We start from the raw sequence: 19,415 nt of genomic DNA, 5'->3' as shown, positions 1-19,415 counted from the left end.
CAGCCAACCAAAGGGAGGGACCAGAACGCAAACAGCCAGCCTGGGCTGAAAATGCTGGAGCAGATGCGCCTGGCTTGGAATCGACCAGTAAATATGCTCTGCTGCTGCGGCAGCTGCTGCTGTTGTGCTTCCAGGCTGAGCTCTCCAGCTGAGAGATCCGCTCTTGCTGCCCGGCCATCCGTTGTGCGCGCTTCATGAGTCTTGGGCAAAGTTCCTAGAAGAAGCCGGTCAGCTCCCGGGCCAGAGTTTGCCATTGCAACTCCCTTCCTCCAAGTAGAGGTCTGCAGTTTTATGATGGGTTAGGTCTTCCTTAGCTGCCTCTCTCCTACCTCTGTTTTCTTTTAGGCTTCTTGATTACACTTGGAAGAGAAGGCCTTGAAAAGACTTCAGAATGAGGCTGGGACGAGGACTCTCCCCATTTCTCCTGCTGCTGGGAGGGTTTGCCTCAATTCAGTGCCAGGTAAGAGCTCACCCTGCCAACCTGCCTGTACACTTTGGCTTTTCTTTCCAGCCGCCTTAGCAGCGCATTAGAAGAGGGATAAGCAGACTTCCAGCTTGCGGTGCAGTTGGGTAATTTTAGACTCTGGACTCAAATCACCTTAGCAGGTTTGAGGGATGGGGAGCCTCTTTAGATGGCCATGTATTGCTTCACTTCCATTACAAGGCCAGCTCTGCTCTGTTGGGGGACCCCTGCTGCTGATGTCTGTCCCAAAGTCCAACCCTGACAGCACTATGGGGCATTGCCTCTTGCTTCAATCCCTTACACACCCACCCCCCATAACGGCAAGAAGGAGCAAGAGAGAATGCTGTAAGTGTGTAGTGCTTAGTTTTAAGTCATGCGCTGCACACTGTTTGGAGGAGCAATCCTAACTGGTGCAGCAGCTGGCAGGCGGAGATGTGTTGGGGGAGAGGCAGACAATTGTTGCAGCAGCTTGAAGTAGTCCAACTGGACCCCATGCTATCATGCAATGTCATTGGGACTTGCTTGGGATCCAGTAGATCGTGGGCTGACTCAGCCCCTCCTTGCCTCTGGAACATCACCTGCCTGGACATTTGGGGGGGGGGGTGCTCTGCACTGGTGGATTGACACTTGGGTCACCCCTCAGGCAGGATGCCAGTTTAGCCTGTAGTGGCACCTCCACCCAATCAAATTCTCTCTGGTGGGGGGGGGGACTAGGTTACTCAGCCAATTTATCTCTTCTTAAAAAACAGTGTTTAAGTGAGTTAAACAACAAAGGGACCACCTGAGAACCCGTAACTCATTTTGCTTCACTTGGGAATGGCAGGACATGGAGCCCACCTCCCTGCTGCAAAGCATCTCTAGCTTGCTGGTTGGGACTGATTGGAGTTGCAGCCCAAAATATCTGGAGGGCTCCGGGTTGGGGAAGGCTGCTCCAGAGCTTAGGAAGAAGCTGTGAAATAGGACTTTCTCTGACAATGTCTTTCCTTAAAATGCCAACGTTTCCCCTCTGTGTCTTGGCAGGAATTTTCTTGGTATGCTGCACTAGGAGCTCGGTCAAAGGGTAAGTAGCCAGGATTAGCACCCCAGTTCCAAAATGAATGAGTGGGGTGTGCTCTTTTGAGCAGATAGACACAAACAAACTGGGTGGTCTATTTTGATTTTGCTCTCCCGGTTTTAGGGGTCCCCACACAGAGCACCAAACTAAGCCCCGTTCTGTGCTCAGGATCTGTAACTGGAATTTTAAGCAAGCATGGAAATCTGTGGCCTAACTTGTTCAAAAACCTGTTCGTAACTTGGGTTTTGTAAATGGAATGAAGTTGGGATTCGTTTGGCAAGGCCAAAAGTAGCGTAAAAGTAGCTATTGTTAATGATAATATTGGGATTTATCCAGAGCTTAGTCCTACTCTGAGTAGACCTATGGAAGTTAATGGACATGGCTGAGCTGCTTTAATTTCAATGAGGCTACTTGGAGCCTGACTAGCATTGCATACAAGGAAACACCATTGATATTAATATTTCATACACTGCTTAATACCAAGCAGTTTTATGAAGTTGAGGATAAATGAACTGTAGGGCCAAAGCATAGAATCATAGAGTTGGAAGAGACCACAAGGGCCATCGAGTCCAACCCCCTGCCAAGCAGGAAACACCATCAGAGCACTCCTGACATATGGTTGTCAAGCCTCTGCTTAAAGACCTCCAAAGAAGGAGACTCCACCACACTCCTTGGCAGCAAATTCCACTGTCGAACAGCTCTTACTGTCAGGAAGTTCTTCCTAATTTATGGTCTTTTGAATAACTACTTGAAGATGCTGGTCATGAGGAGATTTGGGGCAAGGTGCCATCAACATGCCAATGCCAGAACGGTCACTGGCAGGCAGGACTAGCTGCACAAGTATTCCAAGTTGCTGACCCCGGATACCCACATGGCACGATCCGTTTGCTTGCAACAAGAGTGAGCACTGGGGACTTTAAGACTGCAGTGTGTACTGGAAGAAAGCAGGCTGCTTAAATCAGGCAGCACAACTGCCAATCCTGCATTGCTCCCCCTGGCCAAAATCACCAGGCTCCTGGGACGTCAGGAGGCTCTGCCCAACATGGTTTTTCAAACTTTGCAGCCATGAGGACCAGGCAGAAGCTTGCTTTTGATTAATATGAGTATTACAAGGACTGTCTAGTTGTTATGGTCACTTGGCAGCCCTATGCAGATGCAAATAATGCACTGCCCTGGAGGAAAAATATTTTGGATTTACCACCCTCCCTTTGGCTGACAAGGTTTGAAAGTATTTCCAAGAACTTGGAAGAGAAGGTAGACATTTCCTTTTCTCCTTTACAGCACACATGGACCTTGGCAAGTGGCAGGCTCCAAAATGGCCCCATCACCCACAGACAACAGTGAGGCAGAAAGAGGGTGACTGCCGAGCAGTGGAGGCTGGTTCATGAGGGCATATGGGGCAGTGCCCTGCCATCCTCAGTCTGCTTTCAAGGAAAGGATCTAGACACTAGGAGAGGATATATTGTTTAGTTGTTATCCTTCCTTGTTCACATTTGTAAGATCAGAGTATCATCCTTTGCAGCTTTTAAACTTGGAAGCTAAGGCAAGGTTGATTTAACCTTCTACAACAATAATCCAGGATGTTTTAAGGCAGACTGGATATCCTGGTGTTACTCCTTTTCTCCCCCATAAAAACACCAACCACACAAACATTGTTTTGTGAAGAAATAAAAGTAGTATTTACCTACATAATCTAGATCTTGAAGCAGGAGTTAGAGTAGCAGAATGAAGGCAGGTTTAAAACTGCTAAGTTACCAAAGTACAAAGTGCCGTCTGAGCTGTAGACCCCAGATGGGCACGTGTGGTCAATTTGGAAGCAGGATAAAGAAAAAGGAGACTCCCCGGGCAGGAAGGAAGGACGTAGTGTAACATCTTCCTTCCAAGGCAGACAGAGGAAGTGATCTCACAGAGTTCTCTCTAGCAAATTTCACAGGAAAGCTCTATCAGTTCAGCCCCTTCATGTGCCTATCTAGCAAAGCATGAATTGTTGGTTTGACCATAATAATGTCCCACAACCCCCACCTGCCTGCCTTCTTACGTGTAACCTGTTGGTCTGCTTCATCCTCCTCCATCTCAGTGTTCCCCTTGTAGAGCTTTGCAGGGAGGAGGAAGATGGTGACAAACCTAGGATTTGCTGGCTCTGCCTGTCACTGGAGACCTGGCACCACCTACTGTTGGCCTCCTGGCTTATGTCCTCCCACTTCCAGCCACCATTGCTGCTGAGCAGGGAGCAAAGGGGAGTTTGGTGCCTGGAGGGTGGGAAGTGGTGGTGTGGGGGACTCTTCTCAGGAGCCCTTCCTCTCTCCTGATTGCAGTTGTATGCAAAGACCCAGTAACACAAGAGATCTACCAGTTCGGGGACAGCTGGCTACGCCAAAGAGACAAAGAACTTGAATATTGTCGGTGTGCGACCAACAGCATCATTTGTCATATCGTGCCAGGCACAGGTGGGTATTAGATGGGTAGATATGGGAGACAGTTTGGGTGCAGGATGCGACAATGAAGCGGGTGACCCAAACCTTTGCAGCTTCTTTCATAGGACCCTGGGACCCAATGGCGGGAGCTTGACAGTCTTGCCTTGGTCCTAGGAACACCTCTCCTGTGATGTTGCTCACTGTCCTCCCCCTCCTGCAGCAACTTGCAAGGCTTCCAAAGGCAGTGAGTGGGGTAGTTGAAAACGCCTGACCCACGATGTGGCTCCCTAGAACCCCTTTTAACTGCAGAGGCCAGCAAGTAGTGCACTTGAGACCTTCTGCAAGCCACGTATCTGCTCTGCCTTTGAGTTGCTCCTCCACCCCAAGAGGTTATGGGCCCAGGAACTGAAAGCACTCGACTGCTGGCAGGGGAAACCTGAGGTTCTCTTTCTTCTTTGTCTGACAGCCTGCAGCAGGAGGCAACAGTGCTTCAATGGGGGCCGCTGCAAGCAAGCATTATACTCTTCTAACTTCTTCATCTGCTTATGCCGCCCAGGCTTCTCTGGGAAGCGCTGTGAGATTGGTGAGTAATTGGTATGCAATGTGGTTGGATGGCCGATTGATTGATTGCATTTATAGTTCACCTTCTTCTCCAAGGAGTTGAAGGTATCATACGGGGGCCTCCCCCTCCTCATTTAATCCACACAACAACCCTGTGAAGCTGAGGGGCAGGGACTGGCTCCGTGTCAAACACGATTTGAACCCCACTCTCCGAGGCCTGACACTCTAACCACTGCACCACATTCATTGTGGGGTGCAATACTTGGGCTGAAAGCCACTGTGTAGACGCTTGGCCTTTATTTGGCTTTCATCTGGGTAATCCTTACAACAGTTCTAGGTGGCAGGCAGGCATTATTCTCCCCTGCCTTGCTTGTCTATTATTGGATGCATTTGATGTGGTACCTTGGGTTACATACGCTTCCGGTTACAGACTCCGCTAACGCAGAAATATTACCTCGGCTTAAGAATTTTGCTTCAGGATAAGAACAGAAATTGTGCTCCGGCGGCACGGCAGCAGCAGGCGGCCCCATTAGCTAAAGTGGTGCTTCAGGTTAAGAACAGACCTCCGGAACGAATTAAGTACTTAATCCAAGGTACCACTGTACCGTATTGGCCCAAAAATAAGCCATACTTTCCTCCCCAAATTCTGATTGTGAAAAGTTAAAGTGTGGCTTATATTTGTGACCTTACAGTATCACTGCTGAACAGCTGCCCACGAGGGCCGTCAGGGGTGGGGGACAACAGCTCCTGTGCCAACCGCGTCTCTCAAGCCTCCCCTAAGCCACTGTAAGGAAGTGGGAAGGGGGGCAGGCCTCCGGCAAAACGGTGTGGCTCCCCCCACAAGGAAGCAGCCCGGGAGTGTGGGCCAGTGGCGCACAGGCCACCTACCACTGCCAAGCCTCCTCTGGTGTCGGCTTGGGGAGGTAGTGCCAGGAGGCGGTGGTGTTGGGAGGTGGGCGCGCAGCACCCTCAGAACTGAGCACCGGCACCGGCTTGGGGAGCAGGGTGGCAAGCACCGGTGCTAACAGCCCCCCGTTGAGGGCAGTAGTGCCAGGAGGTGGGCTGCACCTGCAAATAAGTCTTGAATTTTAAAGGTGTGGCTTATTTGCGGGTGCGGCTTATATTTGGGCCAATATGGTAATCCATTGGCACAGTCAAATACAACATTCCTTGTTTGCCTAGAGTGGACACAGACAGGGGGATGTTGATCCAGCCAGTTGAACTTCCTGTTACACCTGGTCTGGAACATCCTCCCCCTGCATGTGACCAGGTAGGTGGGCGTGGCCCTTGCAGACCCCACAAAAGGTCCAGTCACGCAGCCGCCCGCCTCTCTTGAGGCTGCTTCTTCCTCTTGATGCCATGCTCTCCTGATCCTGATGCATTTTGCTGTCTGCTGACTCTCAGCCACCGGGACAGGGGCTCATTCCCATATGGGATGAACTCAAACTCTCTTCCGTAACCCTAAGCTGAAGCTTGCCTTCAGGATCCAGCTGTGAACTGAATGTGAGTAAAGTTCGTATTACTTTTAAAAGAAGCTTCTTGTGTATTTATTCTTTTTAGGAGGGATAAAAGGGGTCTTACCAGGAACAAAATTCAACCTGAACAAAGCCAGATTGGATTACTTAAGTATAGAGATTCAACCGAATCCACCAACTAGCTTCCTGCTATATATTGGGGAATGAACTTTGCTGTATGACTCACAAGCATGAGTTAGGAAGGATAATATTTAATCAATATATCATCTCCTAGTATCCACAACATTCCCACATTTGATTTATTACCTTCCCTTAGCGTAAGATCCAAGGGTGGGTCACAACAATTTAAAATACAACATACAAAAAGCAGTTTAAAAGAAATAAAACCAATGGCTGCAGTTGCTTACACAGAAAAATTCTGGTCTGCTTAAGACCACACCTGCGTTTGACACAAATGAAGCCATAATATGAACTGGAAACTTCTTTGCCTGCAGCCTTTTTGGGGAAAATAGCTGTGGGTCCCCAATTTGGAGAACACTCCTGAACCAGATCAGAACCCTGCTTTGGTTCCCCACTGAAAATGGCCCCCTGCCTGCCTGCCTGGCTGCTGCTGTTATGATTAATTAGTACAAGACTGCATATGCAGCCTTTCATTTCTAGAAGTAATACCTGAATTTGGTATACCTGCAGCAGTTTCCCCCCAAAAAATAAAAGCGAGCAAGTTTAAGCAGCCTTGTTCCAAGATGTGACTGTGGTGGGATGGTCAGAGTGCCAGCTCCTACTCCGGGAGAGGAGGGTTCAATTCCCCACTCAGCCAGGAAGCACCTTGGGTGACCTGGGGCCACTCGGCATTTGTAGCCTACCTCACAGGGTTGTTGTGAGGAAGAAATGGGGAGGAGGAGAACCATGTACACCACCGTGTGTGTGTGTGTGTGTGTGTGTGTGTGTGTTTATTACATTTATATACCACCTTTACTCCCAAGCAGCTCCTTGGAAGAAAAGGGTGGTATAGAAATGTAATAAATAAATTATAATAAAAATAAATTTTATGTAGCTTGGCTGCCAGGCCTGCTGGCTTTGCTAGGTGTGCCTGTGAGGGAGAGGCAGCATGGAAGCAGCACCTGGCATAAAGTGTCATGAGCTTCCTGCTTTTTCCAGTCCAAGATGGCTGGAATAGTGGGGAAGGAGGAGGGCTGCATCACAGAGCAGGGAAGATATCAGCGGAGATGGCCTTGTGGTTCTTCCATCCTCCACCTCATCTGGCAGGGGGCAAAAATGGGCACAGGAGGGAATGTGAATTTTGCTTTGGTTCATGAGGCTGGTTTCTACACACAAACTGCGGCATTCTTCTCTATCCTCCAGCCAGACAAGCAAGAACCATTATCAGAGTTCAAGACCACATTCCAGCAAGTCAAAAACATTTGAGGAGAGGCTGAAAAGTAGGGCTAGTGAGAGGGGTGGAGATGCTGAGGGCCGGGGGGCCTGGAGAGAGAGTCCCAGGACTAAACAGAATAGACCTGGGGGGGGGGTCACATGTGGCCCACAGGCCTCTGCCGTCTAGCCCCCAGTGACCACGGCTGCAATCTCCCATCTTGATCCTGAGCAGCCCCATGGATGCAAGATGTGTGCAGAGTACCTTTGGAGAACAGGAGGGAGACTGAATACTCTGCTCCTCCTTTTTCAGATACCAAAGCCAAGTGTTACGAGGGCGCTGGAGAGGGCTACATGGGGACATGGAACACAACTGTGAGTGGAGCCAAGTGCTTGAACTGGAAGCTCGATTCCTTGAGGAATAAGCGGTACAATGCGTACCGGGCAGATGCCGCTAGGTTGGGCCTTGGAAACCACAACTATTGCAGGTGAGAAAGTGAGTTTAGGAGGGGCCTCTTCCTCTTCTTGCCCCCCAATACTGCCCCCCATCTTCTTGCCCCCCAATACTGTGGGACATTATTGCAGTCAAACCAATAATTCATGTTTTACCAGATAGGTACATGAAGGGGCGGAGGCTCATAGAGCTTTCTTGTCAAATTTGCTAGAGAGAACTCTGTGAGATCACTTCCTTTGTCTGCTTTGGCAGGAAGCTGTAGCACTACATCCTTCCAGCCTGGGCAGCCTCCTCTTTCTTCGTCATGCTTCCAAGCTGACCACATGTCCATGTCTGAGGTCTGCAGCTCAGACATAATTTTGAACTTACCTTTTGTACTTTGGTAACTTAGATATTACAATCATACTTTGGTTTTGGAACAGCTTATTTCCTGAACATTTTGGCTCCTGAATGCTGCAAACCCAGAAGTGACTGTTCCAGTTTGCAAACTATTTTTGGAAGCTGAACGTCCAACAGGGCTTCTGCGGCTTCCGATTGGCTGCAGGAGCTTCCTGCAGCCAATCAGGAGCCACGCTTTAGTTTCTGAACATTTTGGAAGTCAAATGGACTTCCAGAATGGATTCCTTTCGACTTTCAAGGTACGACTGTGGTTATAAACATGCTTTTATTTGGTGCTGCAATTGCTACTTCAACCTAGATTATGTAAGTAAATACTACTTTTACTTCGTTACAAAACAATGTGTGATTGTTGTTTTTAAGGGGTAGACAATGGGTAATACCAGGAAAATCCAGTCTGCCTTTAGAGCATCCTGGATTATTGTTTGTAGAAGCTTAAATCAAACTTTTCTTAGCTTCAAATTTTAAGCTGCAAAGGATGGTACTCTGTTGATCTCACAAATGTGCCGAAATCCATTCCCACAAATACATCCTTGTAGGCAAAATCTACTCTGAGTGGGAGAAATATTGACATTGTAAAATAAGGATGTTGCAGAGCTGGAAAAGGTTCAGAAAAGGGCGACCAAAATGGTTGAGAGCATCTCCACTGTGAGGAAAGGTTACAACATTTTAGTTTAGTGTAAGTGAGACTTTGGGAAGACACGCAAGGTGGAGGTGTATAATAGCATTTCATCATAATTTCATGAAACTGTGTGCGCTTTGTGGAGAAAGGGAATAAATAGGAAGACCTCTAGGCCATGTAGTGAAGCTGAAGATTGGAAGATTCAGGGCTGACAAGAGGAAGGATGTCTTCCCTCAGGGCTTAGAATTAAACTATGGAGCTCCTTTCCCCAAGGCGTGGTGTCAACCACGAACTTGGGTTGAGAAGACCAATTCCCAGGAGCCTAAGAGGAGCCTGTGGGAGCTGGTGGAGGCAAAGCAGAGTCAAAATGGCCAGCAGCCATCAAGAGCCCTCTCCGCCGCCTCCTCCTCCTCCCTCTCCATGAATTGGTCCAATGAATTCTGCACTTCATGAAGAAATACTTTTTTAAAATCTATCCTGAATCTTCCAACATTCAACTTCATTGGGTGTGTTATGAGAGAGGGAAGAAAACGTCTCCAACCACTTTCTTCATGCCTTGCATAATTTCATAAAATTTCATTGTGTCACCTCACACTTAGCTTTTCTCTAAATTAAAAAGTCCCTAATGCAACAGCCTTTCTTCATAGGAGAGTCACTCCACCCCTTAATTATTTTGGTGGCCCTTTTCTTGACCTTTTCCTGGGGGATAAGGCTGCCAGTGGCTACTGGCCTTGACAGAGGCGATGCTTCACTTCGGGGGCGGGGGGAGGAGGCAGTCGGCCTCTGAATAGCAAGTGGGGGGCGGGGCAGGGCAAGTGCTGTTGCTTCCAAGCCTTTCACTGACTTCTAGTTGGCTGCTGTGAGAACCAAGCGGCTGTCTAGATGTTTCTTTGTGTGATCTAGCAAGACTCTTCCTACATCCTTAAAATTATCAGTGCATTATTTTGAGTATAAATGTTGGCCTTCCCTCCCATTTTTCCCCTTATTTTTGAGGTTGCAGCTGAGTCTGCAGCTGTCCCCAGTGGTGCAGTGGGCCAGGGCATCTGACTATCAACCAGAAGGTTGGTGGTTGGACTAGATGACCCCTGGAGTCCCTTCCAGCTCTACAATTCTACACTTCTGTGATAAATGTCTTAATTGTACAAAATGCCCAGTGTTTGCCTTTCCTTTCCTCTAGAAACCCCGATTCCGACACCATGCCCTGGTGCTTTGTCTACAAAGGAAACAAGTACAGCTTTGAGTTCTGCAGCCTCCCTCCCTGCGCCAACAGTAGGTTCAAGGCTCCTCCGCAGTGGGGCAGAGCCAGGTGGGGTTGTGAAAATGTTGTGCTATGAGCGTTGGAGCCGAAGGGAAGAAGGCTGTTAGCAGTTTCTCTCCACATCACGGCCCTGATCCAAATTAACCTGTGTGAATTCCACACCCACACACTTGTATTTTGGTCTGCTCCTTTTCAAAAGAAATATGCACCAAACTCCGAGAATCTTGCGTGGAATCTTGAGCTCTAGTTCCACCACAATCATTCCCTATTTGTGCAGCATGTTCAGTTTTGCAGAAACAAAGAATTGGCTTCATATATGGTTATTGCCATGCTTGCAGGAAAATGGAGTAGAAAACTTGTGCTAGTTGGCCTCAGTGACCAAACTCGCTCATTACGGTAAAAAAAGAGAAGATGAGAAGATACAATATATACTAAAAGAGACTTGATTATGAATTAAATAAAAATGGGAGGGTGTTGGCTTCAAATAATCATTTTGCAGTGTTCTGATGGCATTCAACTTAAACATTTTCTTAATGTTGCATTTTGGATATTGATACCTTCATGTTTGCAGCAAAAATGTATTATCTTGTTTACAAATTATTTAATAGGGCTCGTATTCAAAAGGTATGTGTAAGCTTTGTTCTAAGACATGTACAGTAACTTTCGGCTTTTTCTGTGTTGGTTTTCTAGTTAAATAAAAATCATTTAAAACTTTTCTAGTTAAATAAAATATGTAAAATTTAATTTAAGAACCAGCCTTGTAACATCTATGGGGCTTTACAGATGAAAAGTGGATCCCTGCCCCAAGGATCATACATTTAAGGCACATCCCCCCCTCAACTTGGAAACTGTGGGTCATCAGGGGTGCTGGGAGTTGTAGCTCTGTGAGAGGTAAACTGGAGCTCCTATGATTCTTGGGGGGGGGGGGGGGATGTGCTTTTAATGTAGGCTTCACAATTGAAAATCTGCAGTGAGAAAAAACCTCAAACTATATGCCCCATGAATGTGGTTCGGGACTGATGCAAACCTGCCTTTTTTGTCACAGAAAGCCATACTTGCATTTCTGGAAGAGGCAACAACTATCGAGGTCCCCACAACCGCACGGAATCGGGTGCTGCTTGCTTGAGGTGGGATTCCCAGTTCCTTACTGGGCTGGTCTTCAATTCCCATAGGGAGGATGCAGAGCAGCTCGGTCTCACTAGCCACAACTTCTGCAGGTAAGCAGACCCTCACCTTTTCTCCTTGCAGTTTTTTGTCCAAAAAGAAAAACTAAATGCAAAACATGGCTTATGGATAAGATTTGTGTTTGGCTTTTCCGCTCTGGACCACTCTGCCTTATCTAGTGTAAGAACAATAACCCACTGATTTGCTCTGCCCTGTGTGCTGCTTTTATTGAATTCATAGAAATAATTCTGCAATTAGATGAGGCTGTGTTTTTTGGGTCATCCAATCCATTTGTGCCATTTCATTCATGTTTGCTACAAATGCCTATGTGGTTGTTGATAAAATATTGGTGAAAACCCAAATTTGGATGTGGTCATGTGTAGGATTGCATTCAGTGTCTTGGCGTGTGTTCCACTGGTGTACGCATATATGATCTTGCACACTGGTAAAAAAAACACACACAAAGAATCTCGATGCAGTTATCTAGAAACTCAGGAAGTGGACTTGTACATTCCATGCACCCACCACAATATCTGGGATCCTTTTAACTGAACATTTCAGGGATTGAACCTGGGACCTTCTGCATCTGTGGTCCATCCCTGAATGTACCTTGACTTGTCCCAAGGCGACCTTGAAGCATTGTGGCAATGCATTGGTAGTGTGTTACCAGGGCACATCTGTGCACCGGGAACACATTTCAGGGAAGGGAAGAAGTGCAAAAGAATGGAAAGCTGTTGCAAAACATGCCTGCCTAGTGCTCTGTCCAACTTGAAAACAGTAAAAACAAGGGAGAGTTTCAATAGCATTGCTTTCCAGTGCAGAAACTATTCAGATCTTTTAGAATAAAATTGGGATGAGGACAATTTCTCAAGCGCCCCCTTCCCAAGGACTCTGAGTGAGACTTTGAATCACAGCTGAGGCCAAAGGCCACTTCACACAGTGTCTGTGAAAGCCGACCAGGAGGAGGAGATGATGCTGGATTTAATGGCTTTTGACTATCCGCAAGTGTTTCCAGGCCTGCCTGTGACTTTATAGTATAGGATGGATGGATTGATGGATGGACACAGGAAGTCACGGCTGATGCAGAGCTTTCTGTGGCATGGACCAGTTCAAATTCATGTTGTCTTAAGCTGGGGGGGGGGGAACCTTTGGCCCTCCAGTTGTTGCTGAACTCCAACTCCCATGCACCCACAAAAAGGGCCAAGGATGTTGGGAACTATCATTCAGCACCATCTGGAGGGCCGCTTGAAACAGTCATGGCTTTCCCCCAAATAATTCTGGGAAATATGGTTTGTTAAGGGTGCTCAGAGTTGTTAGGAGACTCATATTTGCCTCCCAGAGCTACAATTCCCAGAGTGCTTTAACTATTCATCCCTCTTCACAGGGAACTCTGGGAATTCTAGCTCTCGGATCAGGAACAAGAGTCTCCTACTAACCTTCAGGCTACTTAACAAACTGCAGCTCCCAGAATTCTTTGCAGGAAGCCCTCTAAAGTGGTATCATAGTGTTTTAAATGTATGGTGAGAATGTGGCGCCTTTGTTAGAGCCTTGACCAATCTGCATTGAATGGGGCTGATGGCCAAAACGTCAGGAGTGTTGGGGAAAAGCTGTTCTAAGTACATGCAAAAAACAAAGAAGGTTATAAAGCAGCCCTCCGTAAACTCCAGAACATCATCCTCGGGGGACATACAAACCTGGGTAGCCCACACTGCTGCTCTTTGCAGGGGCAGAGAGAGAGGAGCATTTGATCTCTGAAGTAATCCTGTTCCACCTTTGTGTTGCAGGAATCCTGATAATAGCACCCAGCCTTGGTGCCACGTGCTCAGGGGTGGCAAGAGGAAATGGGAATACTGCAATGTGCCAGCTTGCTGTAAGTGCCCGCCTTATCCGTGGGGCAAAATGCCAGCAAACTGCATTTCAGTTGCTGGCTCCAATGGTGTTTTGATGTACCTTTACTATTGTTTTCATTGCTTTGTATTTTATAATAATGTTTCTAAATGTTGTGAGCCACCTTGGCTCTAGCTTTGGGAGGAAAGGTGGGATAAATATTACTGCTGTCTATTGTCTTATGAGCACCTACCAAAGACCTTCCTCTTCCAACTTTTAAGCAGAGATCTTTCTGTGTCTGCATCTGTAGTGGAATTGTTTTGAAGATGCTTTTATCATTAAACTGTTTGCCGCCCTGGTTCCTTTGAGAGGACGGATGGGATAGCAATGTGCTAAGTAAATGAAGAGGTCGGCCCTGTGAGAGCATTTTGCCCCAAGCGGAGAGTTAACGTTGCGTCTGAGTCTGGGGTACATTTTCCTTGTTTTCCTGGCCACCTACAGCCACGTGTGGAACGAGAAAGTACCGTCAGTCTCAGTTTCGGATCAAAGGAGGCCTCTACTCGTACATCCAGTCCCACCCGTGGCAGGCGGCCATCTTTGTCAGGATACAAGGAGTAGAGGCCTACCTCTGTGGTGGGGTCCTGATCCATTCCTGTTGGGTCCTCTCAGCTGCCCACTGCTTTGTGGAAAGGTAAGAGTCCAGCGCCTGATTTGCCGTCTCTTCTGCACTTGCCCCTCAGGAAGCCTCTTGAAGTCAGAGGCAATTTGTGGCTCTGGAGATGAAGGGCCAAGTGGGAGGCAGCAACATTTGTGCACTTAGCAATTGTTTCGTTTGTGCAGGTTTTTCCTGGAGTAATAGCAGGTGGGATTCTACTGTGGGGAGCAGTGGCGTAGCGTGGGGGGTGCAGGGGGGGCCGGCCGCACCGGGCGCAACATCTGGGGGTTAGGGGGCACAAATCCACGGGTTAGGGGGCGCAAATCCACGGGTTAGGGGACGCAAATTACTTGCCTTGCCCCGGGTGCTGACAACCCACGCTACGCCACTGGTAGGGAGGGTTTGCTGCTACAGTCCGGATCTCCCCCGCTCCTGTTCCTGCTATTTGTATTGGGAGGCAAGTCCCAATTCTCCATCTACCTCAATCCCCCCCCCCCCCCCCGACAGGAAACATCCCTTCAAGGTCTGGGGCAGGGTTTTTTGTTTTTCCCCCCAAGACACAAAATGTTTGCTTTGTTGTTATATGAAAGTAATCCATCCAGCAACTTTGCAAGGCAGCCAGTTTTCTCCCCCTGTAAGGGATGTTGTGAAGAAAGACAGCCAGTCCTTAACGAACGCACCAAGAAATGTAGCCTTTCTAGGCCCTTTAAAATGGATAGGAAATGTTGCACCCGAGCAGGGACGAAAAGAGCGAATGACACCAAGAGCTTTTATTCTGCCATCCCGGGGGGGGGGGGGGGCAGAGGAGCAAGTGTGATAGAGTCACAAAACAAGCAGGAGTTCACAGCCATTTGCACAGAGCATATATTCCCCTTCCAGTTCCCTCCCCTTTCTCCTCCTTCTGAGAAGTTCTGCCCCATGTCTCCTGAGCATGAACAGAAAGTTCCTGTCTTGGGACTCTTTTTGGACTCTTCCCAGGAAAGGGGGTGAGAAACCAAAGGGGGTTTCAGAGTGTTCAGATATGTTTCATTCTCTTGTCCTGGCATAGTTCCCGGAAAGAAAGTTGCCATCTGGTTTTTAACAAGGCCACTGGCCTTAGAAACAAATGGACTCTGTTCTCTACCTTCGTTACAGTCTTTTTGTTACAGCAAGAGGAATATGCTTAGTTAATGCTTTTAGCCTTATTTGAAAAGTGCTTGAGGTGAGGCTTTGAGGCCTGGCTGGGTGGGGGGCGGATTCATAAAGAGTTTTGGGGTTTTAGGGTAACCTTAACTGACTGTCTTTCTTCAATTGCACATGGTTGAGCTGAAGCTTGAGCAAAGGCCTTCCAGTTCCTCTTCTAGACAACCACGGTGGTCAGTTAGCTGCAAAAAGCCATGGTTACAACTGGACCTTGAAGGCCTTGAACGCTTGAGCAAGGAAGTTGAAGTCTGTATTTTTAGGAGCATAAATTACACCTGAACTTGGCAGTCACCAAAGCTGTTGTCCCCCCCCCCCTCCGATTCTGTAGGTTTGACACCAGTCGTCTCAAGGTTGTGCTGGGCAGGACTTCCCGCAGAAACCCGGAATGGTCTGAGCAGACATTCTCAGTGGAGAAATACGTTGTACATAAAAGCTTTGTGCAAAGCACCTTTGACAACGATATTGGTAAGAGCTTTCCCTCCCTACACACAGACCTAGATATTCACCTGCTCCAGCCTCTTGCCTTGACCCACCCTGCCTTTTTCTCTGCTTTTTCTCTTTTTGCTAGCTCTTCTGAAGCTGAAGTCCTTGTTAAATGAGTGTGCAATGGAGACAGATTCCGTTCGTCCTGTCTGCCTCCCAGAGCCTGGGCTGAAGCTGCCGGACTGGACAGAATGTGAGATCTCAGGCTACGGCAAGCATGAAGAATGTAAGAACTTCTGGCTTGCTTCAGACGGTGGCCTCTGAGAGTTGTGCTCCTAAGCCCCATCCCAGCAGCTAGCTAGGGAGACACCAACCCTGTCCATTTCTCTTTCTCATCTTTCCAGTTTGTTACACTTCTGCATCAGTTTGAGAATTTTTGTACATGTCCATTTTCTAAGCAGTTTCCCCTAAAATAATGAAAGTCATCTTGTTTTAATTAATACAGGCATTGCTGTGTATGATTTTTCTAATGTTTGTTTATTAAGGTGTATGCATCTTTTGTATGGAAAAGTGCTTTGCAAAATTTGGAGAAGGGTGAATCTCAAAAGATAACTGTATTGTGGTTTGGGAAATGCAAATATGTAAGTTAGTTTTTCAAATCAAACCAAGCAAATTTCTCCCTCTCCTATTCTGCATCCAAACCCCTTCTGCATTTTGAGCAATGTTGAGCAGTGTTGGAGAACTTGCCAGTGGATTCTGGGTCTCTCTCACTGCCTTTGACAGCCCCCCCAAAAAACTCTGTAACCTCCTTGCAGTAGTCCTAGGCCAGTGATGGCGAACCTTTTAGAGACAGAGTGCCCAAACTGCAACCCAAAACCCACTTATTTTTCGCAAAGTGCCAACACGGCAATTTAACCTGAATACTGAGGTTTTAGTTTAGAAAAAACAACTCATACATTAAGATATTTTGTCTTAAAAGAAAAACACAATTACAGAGCTTTCAATGATACAAACAACTTTTTATTGAAAGGTAAAAGTTTGCATTATCCTTGTTTGGGAAATCATGAAAAAGGGAATTACTCCCAGACAACATGGCTGTTTTGATAGTTTCCCTTCCAGAAACTTCTTTGGGAGATTTCGAAGCAGAAGCTGCATGGCCGCCTGTCATGGATGCTGTAGCTGAGATCCCTGCATCGCAGCGGGGTTGGGTTCGATCACCCTCGAGGTCCCCTCCAACTCCCCACAATCCTATGAGAAAACCAAAACAGTCTCTTTTGCCCTCCACTGTGTGTCCCCTAGCAGGGAGGATCTTGCACTTACCCATGGCGATGGGAGAGAGTTCAGCTCAAAAGTTTACTTCCCCGCCTGACCAAGCAGGCGAAAAGGAAATTTCGGTCGCAGCCTGGGAGGGAGGAGCCCCAGCACAGTTCATAGGGGCAGCACGCGCGCTGAATAGAGCTGCGCATGTGCGAGTAGCCGGTTTGCCACCCACGGGCTGCAGCTGAAACAGGAAGGTTCTATTCTGCTGTCTGAAAGAGCCTCGGTGCAGAAGTCCCAGTAAGCCGGGTGGCGTTTTGCTCCCTCCTGCACAAGTGGGCTTGAGAAGTGCAGCCCGGCGGGCTAGCCATTGAATCATAGGAGTGTGGGGAGTCGGAAAGGGCGACGGGGTGCGTGCCCACAGAGAGGGCTCTGAGTGCCTCCTCTGGCACGCATGCCATAGCTTCACCACCACTCACCTAGGCGGCAGCGGGGCGGGGGGGAGGTTGTTTCACAAATGTCTTATGTACTTGCTGAAATTAAGGTCACTTGGTCTGGAATGGGACTGTCCAGTTGCCAGATTTCGTCTGTTGCACAGCTGCAGAATCAGCCTCTCTCAACAAACATCTCCCTGCTCCTAATTTGATGCAGTGTTTGTCTGTGAGCTGAATTCCCATCTGCTTACTAACTGATCTATATGACTGAACCAAGTTTACACCAGCAGAGCATCTGGCTTCTATTAGAGCTAGCCAGATCCCGCAAGTGGTGACCTTTATCCTACGTGTTTTGGGAACTTCATTTCTTCTTTTCAAATTTCTGTGTGCCATGGCTTTCAAAGCCAATGAAAAGGCAGCTACCTGGAGCAGAGCCAGGCAGCGCCTGGTCCTGGTCCTTGCATGTCCACCTTGTCTGGGATGCCTCTCTTCAGAGGGCTGGGGTGGAGAGCTTGCATGATGGAAAGCTCATTCAAACAAAAGCATATCTCTGTATGCAGAAACCTGGCTTTTCTCTGAAATCTTGTTTTCCGTGTGCAGTGAATTCTTTGTTTTTCTTTGGTATTGAGGAACATTCTGCCACTTGAGCCTCTGACTCTTAACTAACTGCCTTCATGGCTAACTCTGCAGTCAGTGATCATATATATCCTGCAGTATGCAGAACATGGTGCAGAGACTTGTTGAATCAGGGGTGGGGAATCTTTTCTGACTGGGGGGCAATATCTTTATCTCCCCACCCCTGCCCGGCCAGACTTGGGTCAGTCGCTTGACATCACTATGATGTCAGGTGATGCTGCACTTTGACGCTCCAATTTGCCAGAACTTCAAAGTGCAGTATGGGACGGTTTGAAAGCCTTTTGCAAACAGCCCCAGCGCTGTGCTGTGGCTACATGCACCTGTTCCTTTTTTCTTTTTTTTTAAAAAAAGATTTTATTAAGACTTTTCATAATACATACAATTAAACAACAAACTAATCTAAACAAAAACAAAGAAAAAAGAGGGGTGGAAGAATGATTCAAAGTCCTGTTTCCAGCTGTTCTTCCCTCTGCTAGGTGATGTTTTTCCAATCTTCAATGCAGGCATTCAATTTTCTTTCAAGACAAGAAGTCCAAAAGAGGTTCTCTGATTATTATTATTATAGATAAACATCAGCCATAACCTTCTGCCAATCCAACATCACAACTTTTGCTCTAATATTAAGAAGTATTCAGTCCTTGCTCTTTATTCACTCCAGAGTTTCTTCACTGTGATTATGTATTAAGACAATAATCCAGATGAATATGTTCTCTTTCTATCTACAGTTTCTGCTTTCTTCTCGGAGCGTCTGAAGGAAGGACATGTGAGGCTCTATCCAGACAGCCAATGCACACCCAAGCTCCTTTCAAACAGGACGGTCACTGAGAACATGCTGTGTGCAGGAGACACCAGGGAGATTGACGATGCCTGCAAGGTAATCCCAGTTCTAGGAATGTTAGGAATTGCCCTGCTGGATCAGACCAGCACCCTGCAAAGCTCACAAGGAGGACATCAAAGCAATGTCCTATTTTCTGTCTCTAGATTCTGAGGATCAGAGGTAAGTAACATCTGACTTTGGAGATCCCATATTTCAGAGCGGGCGGGGGAAGCTGGACATAGGATTTTTAAAAATAAATAGCCATTGTGGCTTATAGCCATGGTTTGATAATAATAATGAGGATATTTATATGCCACTCATCTGACTGGATTGCCCCAGCCACTCTGGGCAGCTTTCAGCAAAATATAAACACACAATCAAACATCAAACATTAAAAACTTCCCAGAACAGGGATGCCTTCAGATGTCTTCTAAAAGTCATTTGTTTATCTGACATATGGTGGGAGAGTGTTTCACAGGTTGGGTGCCACTATCCATAAGGCCTTTTATCTGCCATGAATTTTGTCTGCCTAAGCTGTCGACCATCCCTGCACTTTGCAGTAGTGAATCGCATAGAGCAGTGTTTCTCAGACTTGGGTCCTCAGCTGTTGTTGGACTTCAACTCCCCTCATGGCTGACCACTGGTTCTGCTAGCTAAGGATGATGGGTGTTGTACAACAACAGCTGAGGACCCAAGTTTGAGAAACACTGCCAATCAATTTAATTGAGTAACCTCTTGAGTTTCGTGATGATGAACTCTACAATTCTATGATTCTGTTGTATTTCCTTTTGGGGCCCTTTTTAAACTATAGTTTTTTGAGTGGATGCAAACATTTTGAACTAGCCTTCAGGACCAGCCTGGGGGAGGCTGCTTCACCCTTTCCTCCTAGATCACCATATCTCTTTGGCATCGACCTTTGCAAACAGCGTTCATGAAAGCAGCAAGGAAGCCC

General features: G+C 47.3%; 1 protein-coding gene across 4 annotated transcripts in view; it reads left to right on the top strand.

The window, feature by feature from the left end:
- Window positions 1–19,415, top strand: part of PLAT (plasminogen activator, tissue type) — a 28,298-nt gene that overhangs the window by 7,754 nt on the left and 1,129 nt on the right. For 3 of the 4 annotated variants that reach the window (XM_083456612.1, XM_083456613.1, XM_083456614.1), the window contains 12 exons: window positions 346–460; window positions 1,484–1,523; window positions 3,833–3,964; window positions 4,398–4,514; window positions 7,652–7,826; window positions 9,988–10,079; window positions 11,114–11,285; window positions 13,017–13,102; window positions 13,561–13,750; window positions 15,225–15,361; window positions 15,465–15,605; window positions 18,372–18,520. In XM_083456612.1, coding sequence (XP_083312738.1) covers window positions 392–460; window positions 1,484–1,523; window positions 3,833–3,964; window positions 4,398–4,514; window positions 7,652–7,826; window positions 9,988–10,079; window positions 11,114–11,285; window positions 13,017–13,102; window positions 13,561–13,750; window positions 15,225–15,361; window positions 15,465–15,605; window positions 18,372–18,520 — 1,500 coding nt within the window. In that variant the 5' untranslated portion in view covers window positions 346–391. The remainder of the gene's footprint in view (window positions 1–345; window positions 461–1,483; window positions 1,524–3,832; window positions 3,965–4,397; window positions 4,515–7,651; window positions 7,827–9,987; window positions 10,080–11,113; window positions 11,286–13,016; window positions 13,103–13,560; window positions 13,751–15,224; window positions 15,362–15,464; window positions 15,606–18,371; window positions 18,521–19,415) is intronic. The other variant, XM_083456615.1, reaches the window with a different exon arrangement.

Source organism: Podarcis tiliguerta (assembly GCF_965153285.1).
Source record: "Podarcis tiliguerta genome assembly, chromosome: 8".
Taxonomy (NCBI): domain Eukaryota; kingdom Metazoa; phylum Chordata; class Lepidosauria; order Squamata; family Lacertidae; genus Podarcis; species Podarcis tiliguerta.
This window is presented reverse-complemented; position numbering and strand designations above follow the sequence as displayed.